This window comes from Malaclemys terrapin, chromosome 11 (assembly GCF_027887155.1).
Source record: "Malaclemys terrapin pileata isolate rMalTer1 chromosome 11, rMalTer1.hap1, whole genome shotgun sequence".
Taxonomy (NCBI): Eukaryota; Metazoa; Chordata; order Testudines; family Emydidae; genus Malaclemys; species Malaclemys terrapin.
The window spans coordinates 47,885,233-47,906,820 of record NC_071515.1 but is presented as its reverse complement, the minus strand read 5'-3'; the positions used below and the strand labels follow the sequence as shown (position 1 = coordinate 47,906,820).

Below are 21,588 nucleotides of genomic sequence, written 5' to 3'. Positions count from 1 at the left end.
GCCTGTTAGGTCCACTCCCTCTGGGGCACCTGACATTGGCCACTGTCGGTAGACAGGATACTGGGCTAAATGGACCTTTGGTCTGACCCGGTACGGCTGTTCTTATGCTCTAACAGTTACACCTTTCAAAATAACACTACTCTACAGCCAAAATGCTTCTGAAATAAATGTAGTCAAACTTTACTAATTCTGGGTCACTGAGAACGAAAATGATGCTTAAAATTGTTGATTGGCTCTAGTTTTCAAGATATGCTATTGGGTCAGTATATACGACCCTTGACTTGGGAATGGCGGAGGATAAGTGAGTTATAAAGGGAAGGGATCTCAATTTAAACCAGAAATGACTAAAATACATCTTTGACTGGATCTATGAATAAATCTATGACTGGGTTTGGACAGTACTTGCTTTTTAGGCAAAACAAGGAATGATGCAATCTGAAGCTGGTATTGCATCATACATGATATGAATTGCATCATGTTATTCCTAGAAGTCATGGATGATGCAATCATAACGAAGCTTACATCACTCTGCTGAACAAATTGCCCCATATCAGCTCTAGAAATCATAGTGTCGTGCTCTCTTATTTGTCAGTGTTTGATTTTGCAAAGGGACACATTTCTGTTTAGCCAAAATGAGCAGAGATGCCTCATACTTGTGTGAACAGTGCAGATAACTTCTGCTATGTTTGTGGTGAAGTGACTTTTGCATCACAAAAGCGCAGTATAACTACTAAGGTTAAGAAAGCCTATCACCTTTATTTTGGCTGCAAAATTGGAGATCAGGACAAGAGGTGGGCCCCACACATATGCTGCAACACTTGTGCAACAAATCTTCGCCAGTGGTTGAACAGGAAAAGGAAATCTATGCCTTTTGCAGTGCCAATGATTTGAAGAGAGCCAAGAGATCATACCAGCAATTGTTACTTCTGCATGGTGCCTCCAGTTGGGAAAGGTGTGTCAAAGAAGAAAAAGTGGACTGTGCATTATCCAAACATTCCATCAGCTATACACCCAATACCCCACGGAGAAGGACTGCCAGTTCCCGATGCACCAGAATCATTCTCACTTGAGTCAGACCATGAAGAGGAAGAGGATGAAACTTCTGGTCCTGAACTATCAATGTCAAAGGACCCACATTTTCTCCCATCCTCCTCCTCTGAGCCACACCTCATAACACAAGGTGAACTAAATGACCTTGTCAGGGATTTGGAACTACCCAAGAGTAAGGCAGAGCTGTTGGGCTCCAGACTACAGCAGTGGAATCTCCTGGCAGGTAATGTTGGGGTTTCCATGTTCCGTGACCGTCAAAAGGATCTTGTCCCATTCTTCTTCATGGAAGCTTGTAGCCTGCAACAACATCGATGGTGTGATGGCAGCCCTCAACATCTTTCACGATCCAGATGAGTGGAGACTGTTCATTGATTCATCGAAGACGAGTCTTAAAGCTGTTTTACTGCATAATGGCAATGTTTTGCCATCAATTCCAGTTGGTCATGCAGTCCATATGAAGGAAACCTATGACAACATGAAACAACTTTTGAGGTACATAAACGATGACCAACATCAGTGGCAGCTTTGTGGCGATTTGAAGGTTGTTGCTCTCTTGCTTGGTCTGCAGACTGGATACACAAAGTACTGCTGTTTTCTCTGCGAATGGGATAGTCGTGCAAGAGATTCCCACTACATCAAGAAAGATTGGCCACTCCGACAGTCATTGGAGCCTGGGAGGAAAAGTGTTCAGCATCCACCACTTGTTGAATCAAGGAAGATTTTGTTACCACCCTTACACATCAAGCTGGTCCGATGAAGAACTTTGTCAAGGCCATTGACAAAACACAAGCAGCTTTCAAGTACCTCCGTGGAAAATTTCCAAGGTTAAGTGAAGCTAAGATAAAGGAAGGTGTCTTTGTTGGTCCTCAGATTCGTGAACTTCTTCGAGATGATGCATTTGACCATGCACTGCGTGACAAGGAAAAGACGGAATGGAAAGCCTTCCAGTTAGTGGCAATAAATTTTCTCGGAAACAAGAAGGCGGACAACTACAGGTTGGTGGTGGAAAACCTCCTCAAGGCATACAAAAGCCTTGGTTGCAACATGTCACTAAAAGATACATTTTTTGCACTCTCATCTAGATTTTTTCCACCGAACTGCAGAGCAGTGAGCGACGAGCACGGCGAGCAATTTCACCAGGACATTGCAACAATGGAGAAACGCTATCAGGGCAAATGGAGCCCATCAATAATTGCAGACTATTGCTGGACAGTGACAAGAGATGCTCCATTTAATGAATACAAGAGACAAGCTAAGAAGTGCCGAGTAGACACTGAATAGGACTAAACTATGTACAGAATAGTTTTTTGCCTTTTGTTTCATAATACATTTTATTTATATAACCCTTTTGCTGATTTTTAAAGTGTTACATAAACAGGACAGGTGAAATATTATCATGTAAAGCAACCATAAACACATGAAAAGGTGTTTACAATTTATGATTAAAACTCTACTATCTACACAATATACATAGACATAAAATGTAAAAACTTAAATATCTTAGAAACAGTAGCCAGTTGTTTTAATTGTCATATTTGAATTCAGCACATCAAAATACATAATAAATAGCACATTTTATCTCTGAAGCAGACGACTTCTCAAAAATTGTAGACCAGTGTAATTTGACAGAGAGCATTTTGTGATGCCATATCCTTGATTGTATCATCCTATTTGCTCACATACTTGCTCTTCTGCAAAATTCTGTAATGTGCAGTGGGTGTCCCTGATTTTAAGGGGAATTAGTGAAGTTTGACTGCATAAGCAATTTAAGAAATTGGTGGAAATAATCCTAAAATTCCCTATGGAACATAACAACACACAGCTCATCTGGGAAGAAGCAGAAAACTCATCTTGAGTCTCTTCACATCATTTTTATATTGGCATAGCACTGTATAGTCAAGTGGCATGACTTTCAACAAATTACTCATGATTAATCTCAATGTAAGAAACAGCAGAATCAGGCCCAGCAGCCTGACATCAATATACGTTTAAAATAGTTTAATTCTGGTATGCTATCTGCAATAATACAAAGGTTCATAAACCTCAGAGAGACAAAACCTGCTATCTACTTTACAGGTGCAGAAGTCTATTTTGCAGCAGAACTAGCATGGTTCTACTGTGCAGGCGGGGGTGAGAGGTATAGGGTGGTGAGTAACTGAAATCATCACACATGGGTTACACACACCCTATGCACAAGCCATTGATCCATAAAGGAGCTCTGTACAGTATTATACAGAGAGATGTGATGTGGGGCAGGAGGATCAGATACTACATGGCTCCCCTCCACCCCCCGCTATGCTGAAGGGGAAAGAATGCTTATAGTACAGAAGTGACATACAGAAACTCTGCTACCACTCTGACCTTGACAGGAGGAGTGCTCTCTCACTTTACCTCGGACAGTTTCCAAGCACCCAGCCAAATTATTCAGGCTGAATACTATGGAGAAGATTTTTGCTTTAGTGTACGGTGCAACAAGGGGGGCGGGGGGAGACAGTGAGCATGCAGTTCAACTGGCAGTGCACTTTTATACTGCTTAAATGCTAAGCCTTTTGCAACACAGACCTAACATTAGTTTGATAGCAAACTGGGGAGTCTTCTTGCTCCCATTACAGCCAATGGGAATGGTAGGCTCTTGCAGGTTTTGATCAGTGCTTTCCAGGATTAGGCCCTTGGGATCATACTGCAAATATATAACAAGCAAAAATTAAGGCTGCTGTTCTCTTGTGGGCATATTATTTTTTACACACACACCCCATTTGTTAACATGGAGTGAAACAAGCTAAGATGCCAGTTCAAATGATGGAAGGGGGGGGGAAGAGTAGGAAAAAAGAAAGCACAATGATATGAAATATTGTTTATATCCAAATCCTAAATAATGTCTTTTTAAAAATAAAACATAATTAACTACAATGTATTTTAAAGTAGCATGTCTCTATATACACACAAGATACAAAAAATTAACATTCTTTGGAATAAAAAGGTCAATTTTTTGCCCAAAATATATGGCAATGTCATTCTAATATGAGAGGTTAAGAGGGAACTTTTGGTAGCAGCTTAAATTAAAAACAAGTGAAAGATCAGATCCTCTGCAAAATATTTATCTTGTTCTCAGCAAATCAGTGTACTTCAAAGCTTTTTCTCTGGGGATAATGGAGTTGGATTCTAAACTAGATGAAAGAGAGGACATGGAAACAACAGGATAAAAGTGCAGAACACACATTGCAATTTATTTCTGTTACTAAAGTCATGATCCTGCAACCCATTGCACAAGTAGCCCTTACTCACATGAGTTGCCCCACTTACTTCAATGAAACTGTTTGTGTGAGTAAAGGTTACAAGAACAGTCTCCAAAATCAGCTGTTTCATTTTATCATCATCACAAATGATTCTTTTATATTTCCTGTACTGTAACATTTGGCATTCCAATTAATTGTTTTCTCTATACTATATATCTGTTTGCAAGCATTAATATTTTAAATGGCAGGGTGTTAGCTACATTCCAGAGGGGGGAAAAATTCTGTAGGTTTGATTTGCGTCAAGGGTTGTTTAAATTACACCAATGCAAGAGGCACTGTTTTGAACGTCATTACAAGATAGAATGGTAGGGATTGTGGGAAAGATTTCAAGCCCTGGGTTAACATTTTATACCATACTTTGAAGATAATTTACAGTTTTCTCTCCATTTCCTCAGTAACAAAGGACAGTCAGAGCTGGCAGGGTCTGAATTTGCTTGTTTGTTTACATTTGCTGTTCTTTTTAAATGCAAAGAAACATTGTAATGGTTTATTTTTCATTTTGCTTATGATTTGGGCATAGGGTTATTTTATCAAACCTACCGAGAGTGCTGAACATTAGCAATGCTGCACTAAAATCCCCCTAATAAAATGTTACCAATATAAATAATTGGTCTTAGAATGTGACAAGAGAAAACTGTTCACTTTTCTCCTTCACAGGGCTGGATAATTTTAACATTACATTGTTCAGACTTTAGTAGAATGAGCTTTTTACAATATGGGTAACAAGACAACTATTGGTTCAAAGAGTTAAGTGAAACTGCATTGGAGCCTAAGCTGTATTTGATTTTAAAATCTTGTTCTCATATATGACCTCCTTTTCTTTACAGAAAACTGCCCCCATTGTTGTCAAGATAGCAGTCTGAAAGTTCATGTGGGGAGAATCCAACTCAGAGTCCAAGCTGTGAAGCACTTTTGAAGAGTCTGTAGCTGAAAATGAACATGTCTGAATCTTCGGATCATGCCGGATAGCTTATGGAGAAGTGACAGTTTTTGGAATCTAAACTGCCAGCTAAACTGATTGTTTTAATACTTGTTAACATTTATAGTAGCCTACATTGATACTACTTATTAAGGATCATGTTCCCATATCACACGTGAGACCAGACCACACCCTGCCACGGAAAAACCTCCAAGAAGGGTCCTTGGGGAAGAATACACCATAAGCTGCCCCTAGCAGATTTTTCCCTAAGCTCTTCTGCAGGGGAGAAGGATTGCCCCGCCACAGAATGAAAGCCTGTGGATCCCACAGCATGTACAGGCAACATGCTGCCATATCAACTCTCTCCTACTTGATATCCTCAGCTGAGTGGCTGCAGACCACTGCAGCCAGTGCTTCCTTCACCAGCAGCTGCCTTTGAAACATAAAGAGTGAATTCCCCTCCCATAGTCCATGCCTCACCCTGCATCAGAACCCTGACCCCACAGATGACTTTCCATGGGACGCGGCCTGGGGTCGACTGCTGAGGTGGCTGACTCCCACTTCTGTGAGCAAAGAACAAGCTGTGCATGCTGACTGACTCATCCATGTGTGGATCTCGCTGAAGGGTGGGAACAACTGGACCCAGGGTTGCCAATGTGCTGTTGCCATCAAAGGAAATTCTGACTCTGGCTGTCAAAATTATTATTTGACTTATTCTTACATCTAAATAAATTTAATCATCACAGTGAAGATGGAGTTTAAAATGGTCGCTATTATTAAGTTAAGATTTTACCTGCTTTTGCTTTAAACACAAAAGCCTCTCAGGAGGTGCACAGCACCTCAAAGGATCAGGCGTGAAATGACAACTCTCTCTTCCCTTCCGGGTCTTCCTTCAAGCTCCCCCTAAAAACATACAAAGCCTTTCAATAATAATCCACTAGAAGATATGAATCTAGAACAAAAAGATCCATGCACCCATCAAGATTACTTTGAGAGTGGGCCTTTATTTGATCATGCACTATAAACATCTTTCAACTTTACTTTCTGTCCAGTTAATATGTAATCACTTAGGAGAGGGGACAGTGTCTTCCTTCGTCTGTGCAATGTCAGTACAGCCACTCATTATAACCCACACAAGAAGCTTTGATTGCTTACAGTTAAATTTGCTCAAGTGCACTAGCAAATCACCACAAGTAACGGAAATTACCACTTTAGACAACATTAACTAACACCTTATGCCAAGCACAATTCCCATGATATGCCACCCAAACGCCATTATTCACAAATGCCTCTATGCTGACTTGAAAAGATAACCCATCAGTCTCGGGCCTCTTTATTAAAAATGACAACAAGGGCTCCTATAGAAATGAGGTCCCTTCTTTTTTCAGCTCAACTCAGCTGAGAATCAGTGGCAACCACCAACAGGCAGAAAAGGTTTTAAATGAAATACTAGTTTTAGAAAATAGACGAGTGAAGCGCCAGGGCAAGTGGAGAAGGCACAATTAAGAGAGTTATGTGTTGCAAACTCTGTGTTAAAGAAGGCCAACAGCAGCAGTCCTTGAAGAAGGAACACAGAGTCGCTGCTGGTACCAGACAGTATATAACTGAACATAGTCATTTACTGTGAAGTTCTATTTTCCCCCCCCAAATAAAAAGTAGAATAAAACTCTTCTATAAACAAGATGTTACTCATTTCTTGTCCAGAGATGTTTGCAAAAAGTAATAAATAAATATAAATCTCTTAAGAATTATTTAAAAACCTCCCCCCCAAACATATTTCACTATTCTGTTTAATTATAATGCAAAATGAATGTGAAGTTTCACTGCAACTATGAGATACAGACACACCTAGATTCATATACTCCAAGACCAGAAGGAACCACTGTGATCATCTAGTCTGACTTCCTGTATGACACAGGCCACAGAACTTCCCCAAAACAATTCCTAAAGAGTATCTTTTAGAAAAAAAATCCAATCTGGATTTAAAAGTTGTCAGTAACGGAGAATCCACCACAACCCTTGGTAAATTGATGTTAAAAATGTACACCTTATTTCCAGTCTGGATTCATCAAGCTTTAACTTCCAGCCACTGAATGGTGTTACAACTTTCTCGGCTAGACTGAAAATCCCTTTATTAAATATTTGTTTCCCATGTAGATACTCAGATTAATCAAGTCACCCCTTTATCTATTTAACTTAACAAAAAGAAGCTTGACTCAAGGAGCTCTATCGTTATAGTCTCTAGTCCAAAAGGAAAGGAGTGAATAAGTAGAGAAAAAGGAATACAGGAGAACTTACAGAACGGGAAGATACTCAGAGAAAATACTTTTGTGAATTTAGCTTTTAATTCCCCCATTTCCTTGAACTGTATATCCATTAAAAATCTGAATGAGATGTACAAGGTTCTTTAAAGATTGTGATCAGAGAGAACACCTTTCTGAATGAGTTAAAAACAAAACAGAATTGGTAAAGCTGTTCACTATATCCCAACCACATCTATCTCCTAATGAATTTCACGGTGTAAAAAAAGGTGTCTGTGCCGATCTTAACTGACTGGAGTGGCAGCAGCTCCCTCCTACAGTAAATCTGAAAACTCTAATTCACATCATATCAATACTGAACGTAAATGAACAGCGCAGACAAATGACAACCCAATCAGAGGTCATAATCACATAGCAGCAAAGAACAGTGAAGCAGAAGCATGTCAAATGGCTGGTCACATGACAAGTTTCAGTTATAAAATATTAATATTTCTTTTTGCACATTTTTGGACGCTCTTGACCAACACAAATAAAAATTAAACTAGTCAACAAAAATCTTAGATTGTGAAAACAAAGCTGTCTGCCACATCTGATTCGATCATTTCAATATGAACAGGCCCCTTCCAGGAAAACAGTTTTAGTTACCTCTCTGCCACAATGCTGAATTTTTAAAGTTGTGCAGCTACTTTTTTGCTGAAACAAGTGCTTAAAATAAAAAAAACTCTACAAGATTTATGATTTCCCGTGTACATATAAAACAAGGCCAACCATTACAAGATTGTGTTTCAATGTTCTGACCATCCTGGAACAGAACAATGGTCTGCAGTGGTAATTATATCACTAATTTTATTATCTGAAACCAGCTGCTTTCCTAGTTGTAATCCAATTAAACATCTACATAATATCCAGTACAACAATAACATAATAAGGAGGAAGCCCCCTAAGTGAAGCTATCCAGAGCAAAAATGGTTTAAAAATATATTAAACTAGTTTGTGAACAGTTTATAAGCAATGCAGTGCTACCAACCAGGCTTGGAACTGAACATACCTAAGCTGGTCTGGTGATTTAGGCTGCACTGGAATACAAGTAATTTAAGTTCAGCAGCAATAGTTAAACGCTCTTCCTGGGATTATGGAGCATCAATGAGAAGGAGGAAGGCCTGCTGCATTACTCTCTGTACTCCCGTCCTGAATTAGTGATGTAATGCAGTGGTCCCCAGGCTTTTCAGGGTCAGCCCCCAAGCAAGTGGCTGGGGGCAGAGCTGCAGCCTGGGCCTGCCACACCTCCTTGAACACTCCTCTGCACCCTCCCTCCCCCGCTCCAGTTTGGGGACCTCTGATATAATGGCAGTAGAAGAGGACCTGGGACCTTTCAGATCTTCCTGCTGAAGATGATGCAACACTGCAGAGGAGAGTGGCAGGTAAACTGTAGGCAAAAAGAAAGAGGAGGATGAAGGGCTGACAACCATGTGGATTGAGCATAAAGGTCACAAGTGGTAAGGCACGGTTCACACGGAGAGCTGGAAAGCACCTAGAGTACATGTCAGAGCAAGTTACCAATTAGGGGCTGAATCCTGCAAGCTCTGGCTCACATTAGTGGACCTTAATCCCATCAGTAGTCTCACTCGAGTCAGTGTGACTGCTGGTATGAGTAAGAGTTTGCAATTTCAGATCCTCATACATTAACTGTAAACTGTAAGTAATGAGCTTTTGCATAACAGTGCCCAAATAAAAGCTATAGTTAAAACAAGCCCCATATAATGTATTCTGGAGTGCAAAAACCAGCACAGCACACTTTCACCAGCTACTTCTGCACTGAAGGAGAGGGTGTAAAATGAGACCCAGATGGTACCAACCCTATATCCCAGAACTGTGCAGGGGAGATCTACTCCAGGGCATGAGAACCTATGTGGCACTCCCAGCCATATGGGCTTGGGGAAAAAAACTGCAGGAAGGAGCCAGCCAGAAACTGAAGACAGCAGAACAGCTGCAAAAACAGTTCATGCAGGGACAGACAGAGACTGATGATATCATCACTGCTTTCTGCAGTTTTCACTGTGAGCATTCTCGCCTGGGCTGATTGGCTGTTTGCTACAACCCCTCCTGTTTCCCCCCCTTCCTTTGTCTTTCCACTTAACTAATATCCTCCTAACATAACATCACCCCCACCACTCCACATACTGAAAACATGACGACATTTGCCAGCCATCACACTGATCATGCTGTTTGTATGTTACATTCATTTCCTCTGGCCTCCATCTGTATTGTCTATTTAGATTGTAAACTCTTGGGGGCAGGGGCAGTCTACTGCAGATTTGTACAGGTGCCCAGCACAATGGGGCCCTGTTCCCAGATGACCCCTAGGCACTACCCTAATAAACATGATAAATATTTTACTTTTTCAATACTTCTGCCCCTGGCAGACCAGATATGTTTTTGCTTTTACAGTGCAGGATTGGAATAGTAGGCTTGTGTTTAAAAGGCCTATTCAGAAATGTAGGTTTTTCATTTTCAATGGAAATGCCACTAATACCATCTGAAAATATCTGCACTCCCAGGTGATCCACCTTCACAAAAAGTACAATACGCTGTTTCAATCTGGCAGAAAAAGGACAAGCTGCTCCTACTGGTATGTTGTTAAAAGGGCCAGAGGAAAGGAGGTGGGGAGCAGTAGATTTCTATAGTGGGAAAAATATTGGCCAAAAAATGTTCTATTTCTCCAGAAAACTACCATACTTCTCAAAAAATCATAAAAGCATTATTTAAAGTGGTGCATAAATGAATACAATTTACATATAAACTATAGGGCCTCACTGCAAATAGAACAACAAGCTCTACCGTTCTATAGTTAGATAAGAGCTTTCTATAGCAACTTTCCAAAAGAATGTAATCAAAATAAAAACCACCGTTCATGTTCATCACTGCCAGCTCCTCAATGCCAGAACTGAACTTACTGAATGAAGCAATGAGAAGAAAAACAAAGTCTTTGTACCACCAGAACCACATATGCAACTTTTTATAGAAGAATCTGTATAGTAACTCAAATACTCTGATTAATTATATTTAAAGATTGGTTATTTTGCTATAAAATAATCCCAATTGAATATGACCTTTCAATATTATAGTATAATGTGCAAAGCTGTTTTGGAAAGGGAAATAAAAATTGATATGCATGACAAGTAGCTTGTGCTCTGTTTTTTATTTGGATGCTTAAAACATCTATATATAGCACAATAAATGTATAACTATTTATTTTATGGACAAAATTAACTCCTCTCTCCATGAGGCCTGAAGAAACGGGCATAGCACAAAGAATTAAGTAGGAGTTGGTGGATGGAATTCAGCTCGTAGCATCAAGGCAGGCTATGAGACTACAGCTTAATCCTTCCACACTCTTGTTGTATAGGTTTCTAGATCCTGGATCTGCCAAAGAGTATATCTATTAGGCCACTTCCTAACCTACTCACCACACACCTATTAACCACTGCTTATTGTGAGCCAGAGAGGAAACCACTTCTGCAACATGCAGGTATACTGTGGACTCTGCACTCACACACCTTGCTCAAGACTATCCCTGGAGTTTGACAGCTCAGGGGACTTTGTGTAGGCCTTCTTGTAAGAGAGTGAATTCCATCCTATAAAGGGACATTGTCCAGTTAAAATTATTACAGGTGTTTCTAATAACATCTTGAATTATAAGAACAACCAACATTTAAAGATCTAAGGTAAGATCCTGATTCCTTTAGCATCAATGACAGCTTTGCAACTGACTTTAATGGGTCAAGGATTTCACCCCGGTTTAATTTTGTATTTGACTCAGTCTGAACAAAGAAAACAGACCATCAGTTTCACTTCGTGGCTTTTATGTGACAGCACAATGATACAGTGTTTTGTTGTAAACACTTCAAGGAAAGGTCTGAATACACATAAAAACCTGTTTTCAGTTAATCAAATCAAACATACCACATTTTTACTAATTTTATGTTCTATAATAAATACATAAATGAGAACACCGTTTTTCCTGAAAGCAGCCTGGCAATATCTGTTTAGTAAAAAAAAATTAAATAAAGTGTGAGTAATTAATGTCGGATTAATATAAACTGAGTTAGATAAGACAAAAACAGAATTTCTCTTGACTTCTCATTTACCAAGTGCATGTTAAAGGTTGTTTATGAATTTTTTAGCAGTTATAAGATCAGTAAGTGGCAAGGAAGCCCCAGTAGAGCAGCTGGATATTGCAAAACCCAGTTTGGAAACTAAATACCATGTCTCCCAACTACTTCCTGGAAGGCTGAACAGTTTAGACAGAATTGCAGAAAGTGAGAATTTGGCATCTGGAACTTTCCACAATTCATAAAATTGAGCCTCTAATACTAAGCCTCTGAATCAGAAGAGTCTTGTTTCCAGAGGATAGAACTGACATCAACTCCAGTTGCTAAAGGGCTATGTTGGCAGAGAAGCCTACAGTTTTTAATAAAACTACCCAGATTTTTGATCAAATGTTCCAAGTCTTGGATTTTAAAATCTTCTGGAAATCTCACTTGGTTCCTCAGCAGAAATGGAGACTTTTGAGATAGGACATTCTCCTCTTCTAACATAGCAATCTCTTACCAGAGAAATTACTCATAGAAACCAAACTCTCAGAAGCTTCATCTATCCTCAGAGGTCTCAAGCTCACATTCAGGAACCATTTGTCTTGCCACCAGAAAAGGCAAGAGCCAGCAGCTCATGAACTGCAGCTAGGTACAGAAGAGTTATCCCAGAATAGGCTCTGTAGCGAAGACATAGCCAAAGATCATTCTATAATGAACTACAGATTGAGCAAATAATTCAGAACCTTTGCCCAATTCAAGAGGCAAAGAACAAAACCAGAAAAAGATCACAATTTTTTTCTATGATTGCCAGAAACACACACACACACAAACAAACAAACTGGGGAAGCTCCAAGAGAGATAAGAGAAGTCTGCTCAAGATGACAAAATGTTTAAAGTTATGAGTGCTTCCTGATACCAGTCAAGCTACTGAAGAGAAGCAACAACCCCTTCAATCTCAACTTGGAGGATCCTGAAGGTGCTTCTGTATTGTTTTTTTTTTTTTTAAAAACACACAAATTAAAAAAAAATAAGGGGGAAGGGGGAACTCTTCTACCACACATGTATCTAGAATGAGTTAAATCTCAGAGAAGTCATCTTCATGTGCAAGGCTGTAGTATTTCATAAGTTATGAATGGCTCCTTTCACAAAATTAATTATCTGCTCCATTTTTAGTAAGATTTATGAGAATCTTTTTCTGTTTGGAATATGTCCAAATGGAGCCAGTTTATTCTTTCAGGACATACACTATAATAAGTCTATTTTTTTCTGTTAGGTGGTCCAGCTCTTTCATTATAATCACAAGACTATTGAAACAGTGAGTATTATCCTGAAAGCAAGAAGTTTTATTTTTGCAATAAACATAAAATTTCTCAAACCAGAAGTTGGTAATTTTCTCTCAATAAAAATTTCATTTTTCTAAATTAGGCGTAATATTATTTTCTCTCTACAGATACAATATTCAGCCATGAAGATTTGGAACTGTTATAATAATATCTTTCAAACAAACCAGTCCTTAATACAAATTTATTTTGAAAATCTAAAAGTCTAAAGTTCTTCTGACCATATTATGTCATTCAAGAAAGAGCTATTATATAGTTTTAGATTTTTATATTCTTGTTTTTTTCCCCCCTTACCCCCCCCCCCCCATCCCTACCACTTTTTGCATTGGTAGCCCAGGATTTTTAATTATGCTATCTTTGTATATAATTTGATCTGAACTGGATATAAAGACTACAGGAATAATGGACGCTGCCTGTTTAAGAAAATAAGGAGAACAAAATTATGAGAAATGGGACAAAAATGCAACAACAAAAACACTGCTGGAAGTAGCTAGACAACTGGTAGTAATATTTGGTAGTGGCAGGCAGGAACTATTGCTGAGCAGGTAAACAAAGTTAGGAGGGATATGAATGTGGCAGAAAAGAAAGAGAAAGAACAGTAAGAAGAGAGGACCTGTGAGCCTGATGTTTACAGTGATGCCAAAATTTTCAAAAACAGCCACTTATTTTAGATGCTGCAATTTTTGGGTACTCAATATCTTTGGGCCTGATTTTTTAGAAGTGCTGAGCACTTTTATAGGAGTTGTAAGTATTTAGATCTATCCAGCTGAACATACCTTCCCGTAACAGGAAGTTGATGAACTATTTGAAGAGGGAGGAGCTCATGGAAATATACCAGCATTGTGCAGCCACTATTTGGGAAGAGGACAAGTGGTGCCCATGAAACAGGCATGTAGTCAGGGAGGTGTGAAGAACTTCTGAGAGCGAGCCATAAAGGCAGATATGGATTGGTACAGTCTCTGGAATAACTAATTCTGGACTCATTTTCATCAGTGAAAATGATAAGAATACTGGCATAACATACGCCGATCTAATTAGTATAAAACAAAGCTTCATCAACTGACCTGCACTACTCACACTACTTTTAAGGAAAAAAAGTAAAATAAACTTCAGTAAGATTATTGACAGTTATATGGGCACCAAAATTGATCAAAGAATCCTGTTTTTATAAGAGGGAGCAAGAAGGGGGGAAACCCAGCCCTCCTTAAAAGAGAGAGGCTCTACTTGCATGTAGGAGAGCAAGGACTCTAAAAATAAAAAAAAAGTGAACAAATGTCATGTATGCATTTAATTGCACCTTCTGAACATAGTTTGAAAATCTGGAAACTGTGAGATCATTTAGACTTTGGAATACAGTTTAGAGAAAGTGGTGAAAGCTCCATCACTGGGATAATGAAATGCAGAGGACAACATTCAAAGATATAATACAGAACAATCCTGCTTTGCCAGACGAATTGACAAGATCAAACTAATATGAGTGATTAGGCTGGAAAGATTTATTTTTATCTGTAAGTGTCAGTAAACGTTGATTCCACCACATACGCACACAATTTTTTCAAATCAATAACAACTGTAATTTATAGACAAAGTCAGAAAAATGTTTCTTGAGAACTTAGAGTCTGATTTAAGGATATTTACTTTGCATATTGTAATGTGATGTTGACAATTTGTGTTTTAATTTTTATAAAGCTTCAACCTTTTGAATCTGAATGACTACTGTCATTAATTATTGGCTGATATCTCCGCCCATAATTTCACAGCAACTGTGAAAATTTAAAATAGATAAAAATAGAAAAAATGCTTAAAAACATAGATATTATCCATTGAAATTATAAATCAAATTCTAGCAAACCTAAATATGACCCCTCCAGATTTAATTTACATGAATTTATGAAATTACAGACAGAACGGCAAAAAAGTTTTGCTAAAGTACAAATCAACAGTCCAGCATCTATTTTTCCAGAGTGTCATCTAATGGTTCAAATAAACTGGGGGCCAGGACTTATGGTTCTTTTCCTGGCTGTGTTGCTGACTAGTGGTGTGACCAGTGACAAGTCTTTTGACATATCCTCATTTACTAATCTGTTAAATGGGGGACAAAAGCTTGTGTAATTAATAAGGTTATTTGAGGTTTAATCAGTGTTTGAGAATCTCAAAGAGGTTCCTTATAAATCTAAACTATTGAAGTGTACTTTTGCAGGAATGAAACATTCGGGGCTTTCCTTGTTTACCAGATAGCCTGTAAGTTTCAGTTTCCACTTTCCATCAGTGAATTTTACAAGTATAATATTTTGTTTCAATAATAGTCTGGCAAGTCTTTTGTGAATCTTGAAATTTTTTCATTTTTTAGAAAGTCAATGTAGCAGTCAAGAATTATATGTTCCAGAGAAGAAAGTGATTTAAAAAAAATAGTGTAACTAATATAATTACACACCCACCCCATATTCAGAAATGCCCCAAATGCATGGATTTATACAACAGCCCATTGATATGAACTTTGCTAAACAGTGTTGTCTGTAAAAAGATTCTTTAGGTTATGTCCACACAGTGTTTTTTAGCCCTGATGTAGCTGCACTATAGCAAACCCCCAGTGCAATCGTACAGCACTAGTGTAAATCCTAGTTTGAAATTGGTGAAAGCTGCCCCAGTGCAAGTTTACACTGGTGCAGCTTTATTACACTAGAGGTTTGTCTTGGTGCAGCTACATCAGTTGCTAGCGGAGAAGATCTTAATCATATGCTTTTAAAAACAAGCTACACCATTGTTTGATAATTTTCAAATGTTTTTAATCTTTTGTGATTACAGCAGATAAACAAGCAGTCAGGAGCATGGGTGTCCATGGTTTTTAAATCAGGAACCTGGGATACATGTCTTTACTATATATTTAGTCTGTTCTCTGCTTCTGAAGGTGCCACACACGCTCAGCTCCTACTGATTTCAAAAGCTGACATTTTGCATCACATCGCAGAATCAAGAATACTAAACATGGGGCTAGATTTCTTCTCGCCTCATAACATTAGCACTTACATCACAAACGTCCTGTAAGTTTTAAAAGACTGAATTTTAAGAGTAGTACTTACGGTTGACATAGTTTTACCAGGTCCTGGTCAGTGGTGTTTGGAGGCAGTCCTCTTATGTAAAGGTTTGTTTTACTTAATTGATCCCAACCTGAGTTGCTGCTGCTACTGCTGTTGTTATTACTGCTGGTGGTGCTGGGGCTAGGAGGAGCCATTGGGTGGGATGGTACAATGGACGGCTGCAAAATAAAGACAGAGCGAATTGTCAGAATGAAATACAGACTAATTGCAGAATGAACAACACATTTGCCACTCTGAACATGTTAACTCTGTGCAGTTACTCGTATTCTAAATACACCCGTTTTCACCATATTGGCATGGGATCATTAGGCATACTCTAATACACAGAGTAATAATCTCAAAACACTCTAAATGCAGGACACTGATTCAAATTACATATACCCTCTGCATGTCTTCTGAATCCCTCTTTCTGGGCTGTTCTGATCAGGACACCTCTCAGGATTAGGATGAAAATGGTCTGGGCTCCCAGGAGATGGGGGGGAGGGGTGGCAGCCATGATAGTGAATCTCACGCCAGTAGACTCCATATGATCTCAAAAAGAGAGTGGCGAGTGAAATATCCCTTCCCCCTCATTATTTTGTCCACCAGTTAAGCCTAATATCTGATACATCAATTTTGGTCCATTAATTCCTGGTTTCACATTTTCCATTATTCCGAAGCATGATTTTAACATTGTGCTTGATCATATCAGTGGGCCCTTTTTGTTGGGTTAATCCAGTGTTTCTTTCTCCTTTTCCCATCAACATTTATTATAGGGTATTTTGACATCTTACAAACTTTCACATACTTATTTACAGTGAGTTCACAACTAGAGTAAATGTGTACTTCTAATGACAGCAGAACTATAGAAGGTAAAAATTAATTTTCATAGCAAAAAATCCTCCTTTATCACTCTTGCCTCTGCGTACCTTACACAGATTGATCTATCCTCAACTCCCCAGCATAGTAGGGAAGTATTTTTATTATGTCACTATTTTACAGACAGAGAACAAAGGTTACAGGCCAGATTTTTAAACGTATTTAAACACCTAGGTACCCAGTGGAATTTTCAAGAGTGCCTATGTGACTAATTCCTACTGATTTCAGTATTTTTGAAATACTTCGAGAATCTCAGATAAAGGGCTCATAGAAATCCAAATTATTAAAGTTTCAGTGGGAGTTAGGAACCAAGGCATGGTGAAATACCATTAGGCACCTCGCAGCATCTTTAGGCACCTAAATACTTTTTAATGATCTGGCCCTAAGTGACCTGCCTACAGTCCTACAGAAAGTATGTGGCTGAGCTGGGAACTGATTTCAGAACTCCCGAATCCTAATCCTGTGCCTTAACCACAGCACAATATGACACACTATAACCAGAAAGGAATTCCCTTACAAAAAAGTATGTGATGTTGTAATTAAAGAGCATTTTAATGCATATGCATAGACATGGGGCAGAGCTAAGGTTACATATGTAAATTCCATAAATTGCAAGGTTTATCCTGGTAGAGAGTGTCCACAGGGCAGAGCCCCTTTCCTGAAAAACTTCAGAGCTACACAGCTTGGGAAGGTAGGAGTAAAGAGTCACAAGAGATTAGGATGGAAGACAAGATGAAAAAAAGTGAATTCTAATATAGATTTGGAGGTGGACACTTAGGACACAAGAAGAGTGAAACTATTCAGGAGTCATGCGGGGTCATGTATTTCTCTCTTTTGTGTTTTCTTGGGAGGATACTGTAATCTCTTTTAATTCAGTATATTAAAAAGGTTTATTATACAATAACAATAAAATTTAGTTGCAACATCCAGTTTAACACCATAAAATTAGGTTTGAAATGCAGAAATATGAATTTTGGACAACATCGATACCCAACTGAAATGTTATGTAAAGGAGCTCTCATGCATGCTCAACTGCTAAAAAACGTCAAATTTAAATCTCAAGGATTATTTTAAATATGAAAAAAATCTGTCCCCTAAAGCATTTTTTTTTTGCAATTTTATAATTCAAAAGCAGTCACTGTAGAAAACTTTTCATAAAATATCAAAATTTCTTTTGAAAGATTTACATTTTGAGCTCAAGCCTTGACCCAAAGTATTGTCCAGGAATGATTCAAAATCGGAAAGAAATTAAACTCTCCCTTCAAATTTGTAATAGAAACACTGAGGGATTCTTAACTGTAGCATCATTACACATGCAGTTAGAGCATACTGCTTCCACTAACGCAAAGCAATTTTTTTAGGGTTGTAAGCTAGGCGCAAAGCAGTTAACTTCAAAATATTTTCATACTGCACTAAAAGCTAGGCTTGCATAATGCTATTCCCTTCCCTAAATCGGTCTCTTTTGAAAGGTACACTAATGTATAAGTTGACGAAAGATACAATTGTTCTGTTTAAAGTTTCACAGTCAACTGCTTTCCTCATATTATATTATACACACACACACACACACACCCCTTTCACTGAAATCAGTCACACCCATGCATATATGTCTGAGGCCAAAATTTGGCTCCCAGATGGCAATTATAATATACACATAGCAAACAGAAACTATTTTCAACGCTTTTTTTCTGTGAGCTTTGTATACAATTCGGATCATAAAATCTTGTTATATTATGAAGAGTGTAAACATTATAACAGGGGTGGCCAAACCGGGCTCTTTTACAGTTAAAGTGCAGCTCGTAGAGCCCCCTACATCCCCTCATCCACTACCAGACCAGGGGAGTGGGAGAAGCCTGGTATCTCTGCCTTGCATCAGGGTGATGGAGTAGAGGCTTCTGCCCAGCAGGGAGGGAGGTCTCAGGGCTTCAGCCCCGCAAGGCATGCCTCTCGGGGCTTGGGGCTTCAGCAGGAGCAGAGCTGAAGCCCAAAGTCCTGGCAGGTACTTCCCGTGGGGCTGAAGCCTCATCAGGTGTGTCCCAGCTCTCAAAATTCAGAAGATTGTCGCATTGTCGTGGCTCAGAGGGTCAGTCAGTAAGTTTGGCCACCCCAGCACTATAAACTGGTTGGGGGGCGGAGGGGGGATGTAGTAAAAAAAAAAAAAAAAAAAAACAAAGAACACCTCACTTACTAGTCTGTGGCAAGTGGAGAGTGAGTTTTTCCTCGTGAGTGCAGGGGGAAAGTCCCAGGACACATATTTATGAAGAATTTAAGCTTTTTCTTAAATATGAAATTGCTTCTAGTCCTAGTGGTTATATTCAAATAGGAAGTCTATTCAGTGTTGTGTTCCTAAAGCTACAGACAGCTTTCAGTGGCTGCCAGCTTCTCCTAACTTTACCAACCTCAAAATGCATTACAATTACAGATGTTCAAAAGAGTGACTTAGAAACACACAATCACTGGATTAAAGGGACAGTGACATTTTAAAACCATATACTGTAAGCAAATTTCTTTACCTATTTTATTAGTAACACTGTTATATTAAGAATGAAATAACTGAAAAAGTAAAATTCATTTACTATTATTTACACTCTTTACTTACTTCCTATACTACTCTTAGCATGTACAATGCGAAATCAATTATGCTAGTTTCACTTTTGTTTGTTGCTAGTTTTACTTTCAAATTCTTATTGTTGCGTAGCTTGGGTTTGAAGCACTGTTGAGAAATGTGTTCGATTAATAGCAGATTTTATTAACAATAACTACAAATGTTTCGATTGGTTTTAAGTTTTAAAAGCTTATTTTACAAAACAAATTCTGCTCCAAATTAAAATCAAGTCTCTTTAAGAGCAGCAGTTAATCTAGTGATATGAACTTAAACATTTTGCAATGTAATTTTTAAACTGGAATCTACAAGGCAACACATTAATTCCTAATGTTCCTATAGGAACATTTTTCGTATTAAAATGAATTACAGAATCTGAAAATTAACGCTAAATCAGTGTAAATGATTAATAAAGCTGAAGAATAGATGGTCTTTGCTGTGTAGTGACAACACCTCTTTTCATTATGTCATTCCCAGTCCACATTGGTTTACCATTTCCTTCCTACTACTCATTCCCAGAACTAATCAGCGATTAGACTTTCCCCCAGGAGTTTCCTCTATATCCCCTTCAACACGCACTGACTCACCTTCTACGTAAAATAGGTCACTCTATTGCTATACTGTGCCTCCTTGTTCCATTGGTGAGAATCTTCAAAGCCCTCAGAGGCTCACTCAGAGACACTACTGCTAATCCTTCACAACTTCATCCCGAGAGCAGTGATCAATGGAAAAGTTACAAGTAATAGTCACTAAGGTGAAATTTTCAAGGGCTGAGCATTCCCAGTGGAAGGCCCTCATCTGAGAAAGGCAAAGCCTTTGCTCCTCTTATGTGATTGTGACAGGTCATCCTTTTTGGCATTTTTGTAACAGCAGAATTGCCTGTCAGCTTTTCCTCTGCATATAAAAACAAACAACAGGAATAATCAGAGAATCATATAAGTGTAGGACCGTAAGGGACCTCGAGATCTTCTAGTCCAGTCCCCTGCACTCAAGACAGGACTAAGTATTATCTTCTAGACCATCCGTGACAGGTGTTTGTCTAACCTGCTCTTAAAAACTTCCAATGATGGAGATTCCACAACCACCCTAGGCAATGTATTGCAGTGCTTATCCCCCCGGACAGTTAGGAAGTTTTTCCTAATGTCCAACCAAAACCTCCCTTGCTGCAATTTAAGCCCATTGCTTCTTGTCCTATTCTCAGAGGTTAACAAGAACAATTTTTCTCCCTCCTCCTTTTAAACAATCTTATAACCATATGTAATCCCGAATAAGAAAGCAGCACAAAGTGATGGGAGTTTATTGTCTTTAGGACTGAACCATTCTTTCTTTAAATTTCATATACTACATACTACAGTGATGGGTTCATTAGAAATTTATAGATAAACTCATCTGTATTTGAGGACTTGGGTCACAGCCATCATCATTCCAGACAAGGAGAAGTGGGCTCCTTTCACAATCAAAGGGAAAGGTTGCTGTTTGGTGCTTCGAGATATTCCTTTGACCCAGGAGTCCAGCAGACTGCCCTTTAGTGCTCCCAGTTTCTAATTGCCCTGGGAAACTCAAACAAGGAGACTTGAACCTGAATATCCCGCATGCTGACACAGAATGCTACTCCTGTCCCAGCCTTCTATAGCTCTCTAATTTAATTCAAACTATAAAAGCATGTTTATGGAGTTGAATATCGTGTATTTAATTATATTTTACTGTTTAATTGATATGCTCCATGTGGGGTGGAGGGGGGAGAAGATCACATTTTTAATAAAAGTCTTTTTTATGTTGTTTAATAGAAGTACAGATTGTAAGTTACTTACAGCACACATCAGGTTCCTCTTTTAGTCTAAAATGCCACTTGGATGGTTCTAGAGAATCTTGTCATTGGCATTGAGCTAGTTATAGTCAAGTAATTACGTATTAAGTACCTACCACTTAATCCACTTAAAATATCGGGATGATGAAAGGTAGGTAGGTTGGTTGAGATAATATACAAATCGGTATTGATGCAAAATTACTGAACTCTGTGTGTGTGTGCGTGTACGCAGATGGGAGGGGTGAATGTAATTAAATTATAAC

General features: G+C 38.7%; 1 protein-coding gene across 3 annotated transcripts in view; it reads right to left on the bottom strand.

Moving 5' to 3' along the window:
* RBMS1 (RNA binding motif single stranded interacting protein 1) overlaps positions 1–21,588 on the bottom strand; it is a 190,594-nt gene that overhangs the window by 84,317 nt on the left and 84,689 nt on the right. For all 3 annotated transcript variants that reach the window (XM_054044684.1, XM_054044685.1, XM_054044686.1), the window contains exon 2: positions 16,041–16,216. In XM_054044684.1, the coding sequence (XP_053900659.1) occupies positions 16,041–16,216 (176 nt within the window). The remainder of the gene's footprint in view (positions 1–16,040; positions 16,217–21,588) is intronic.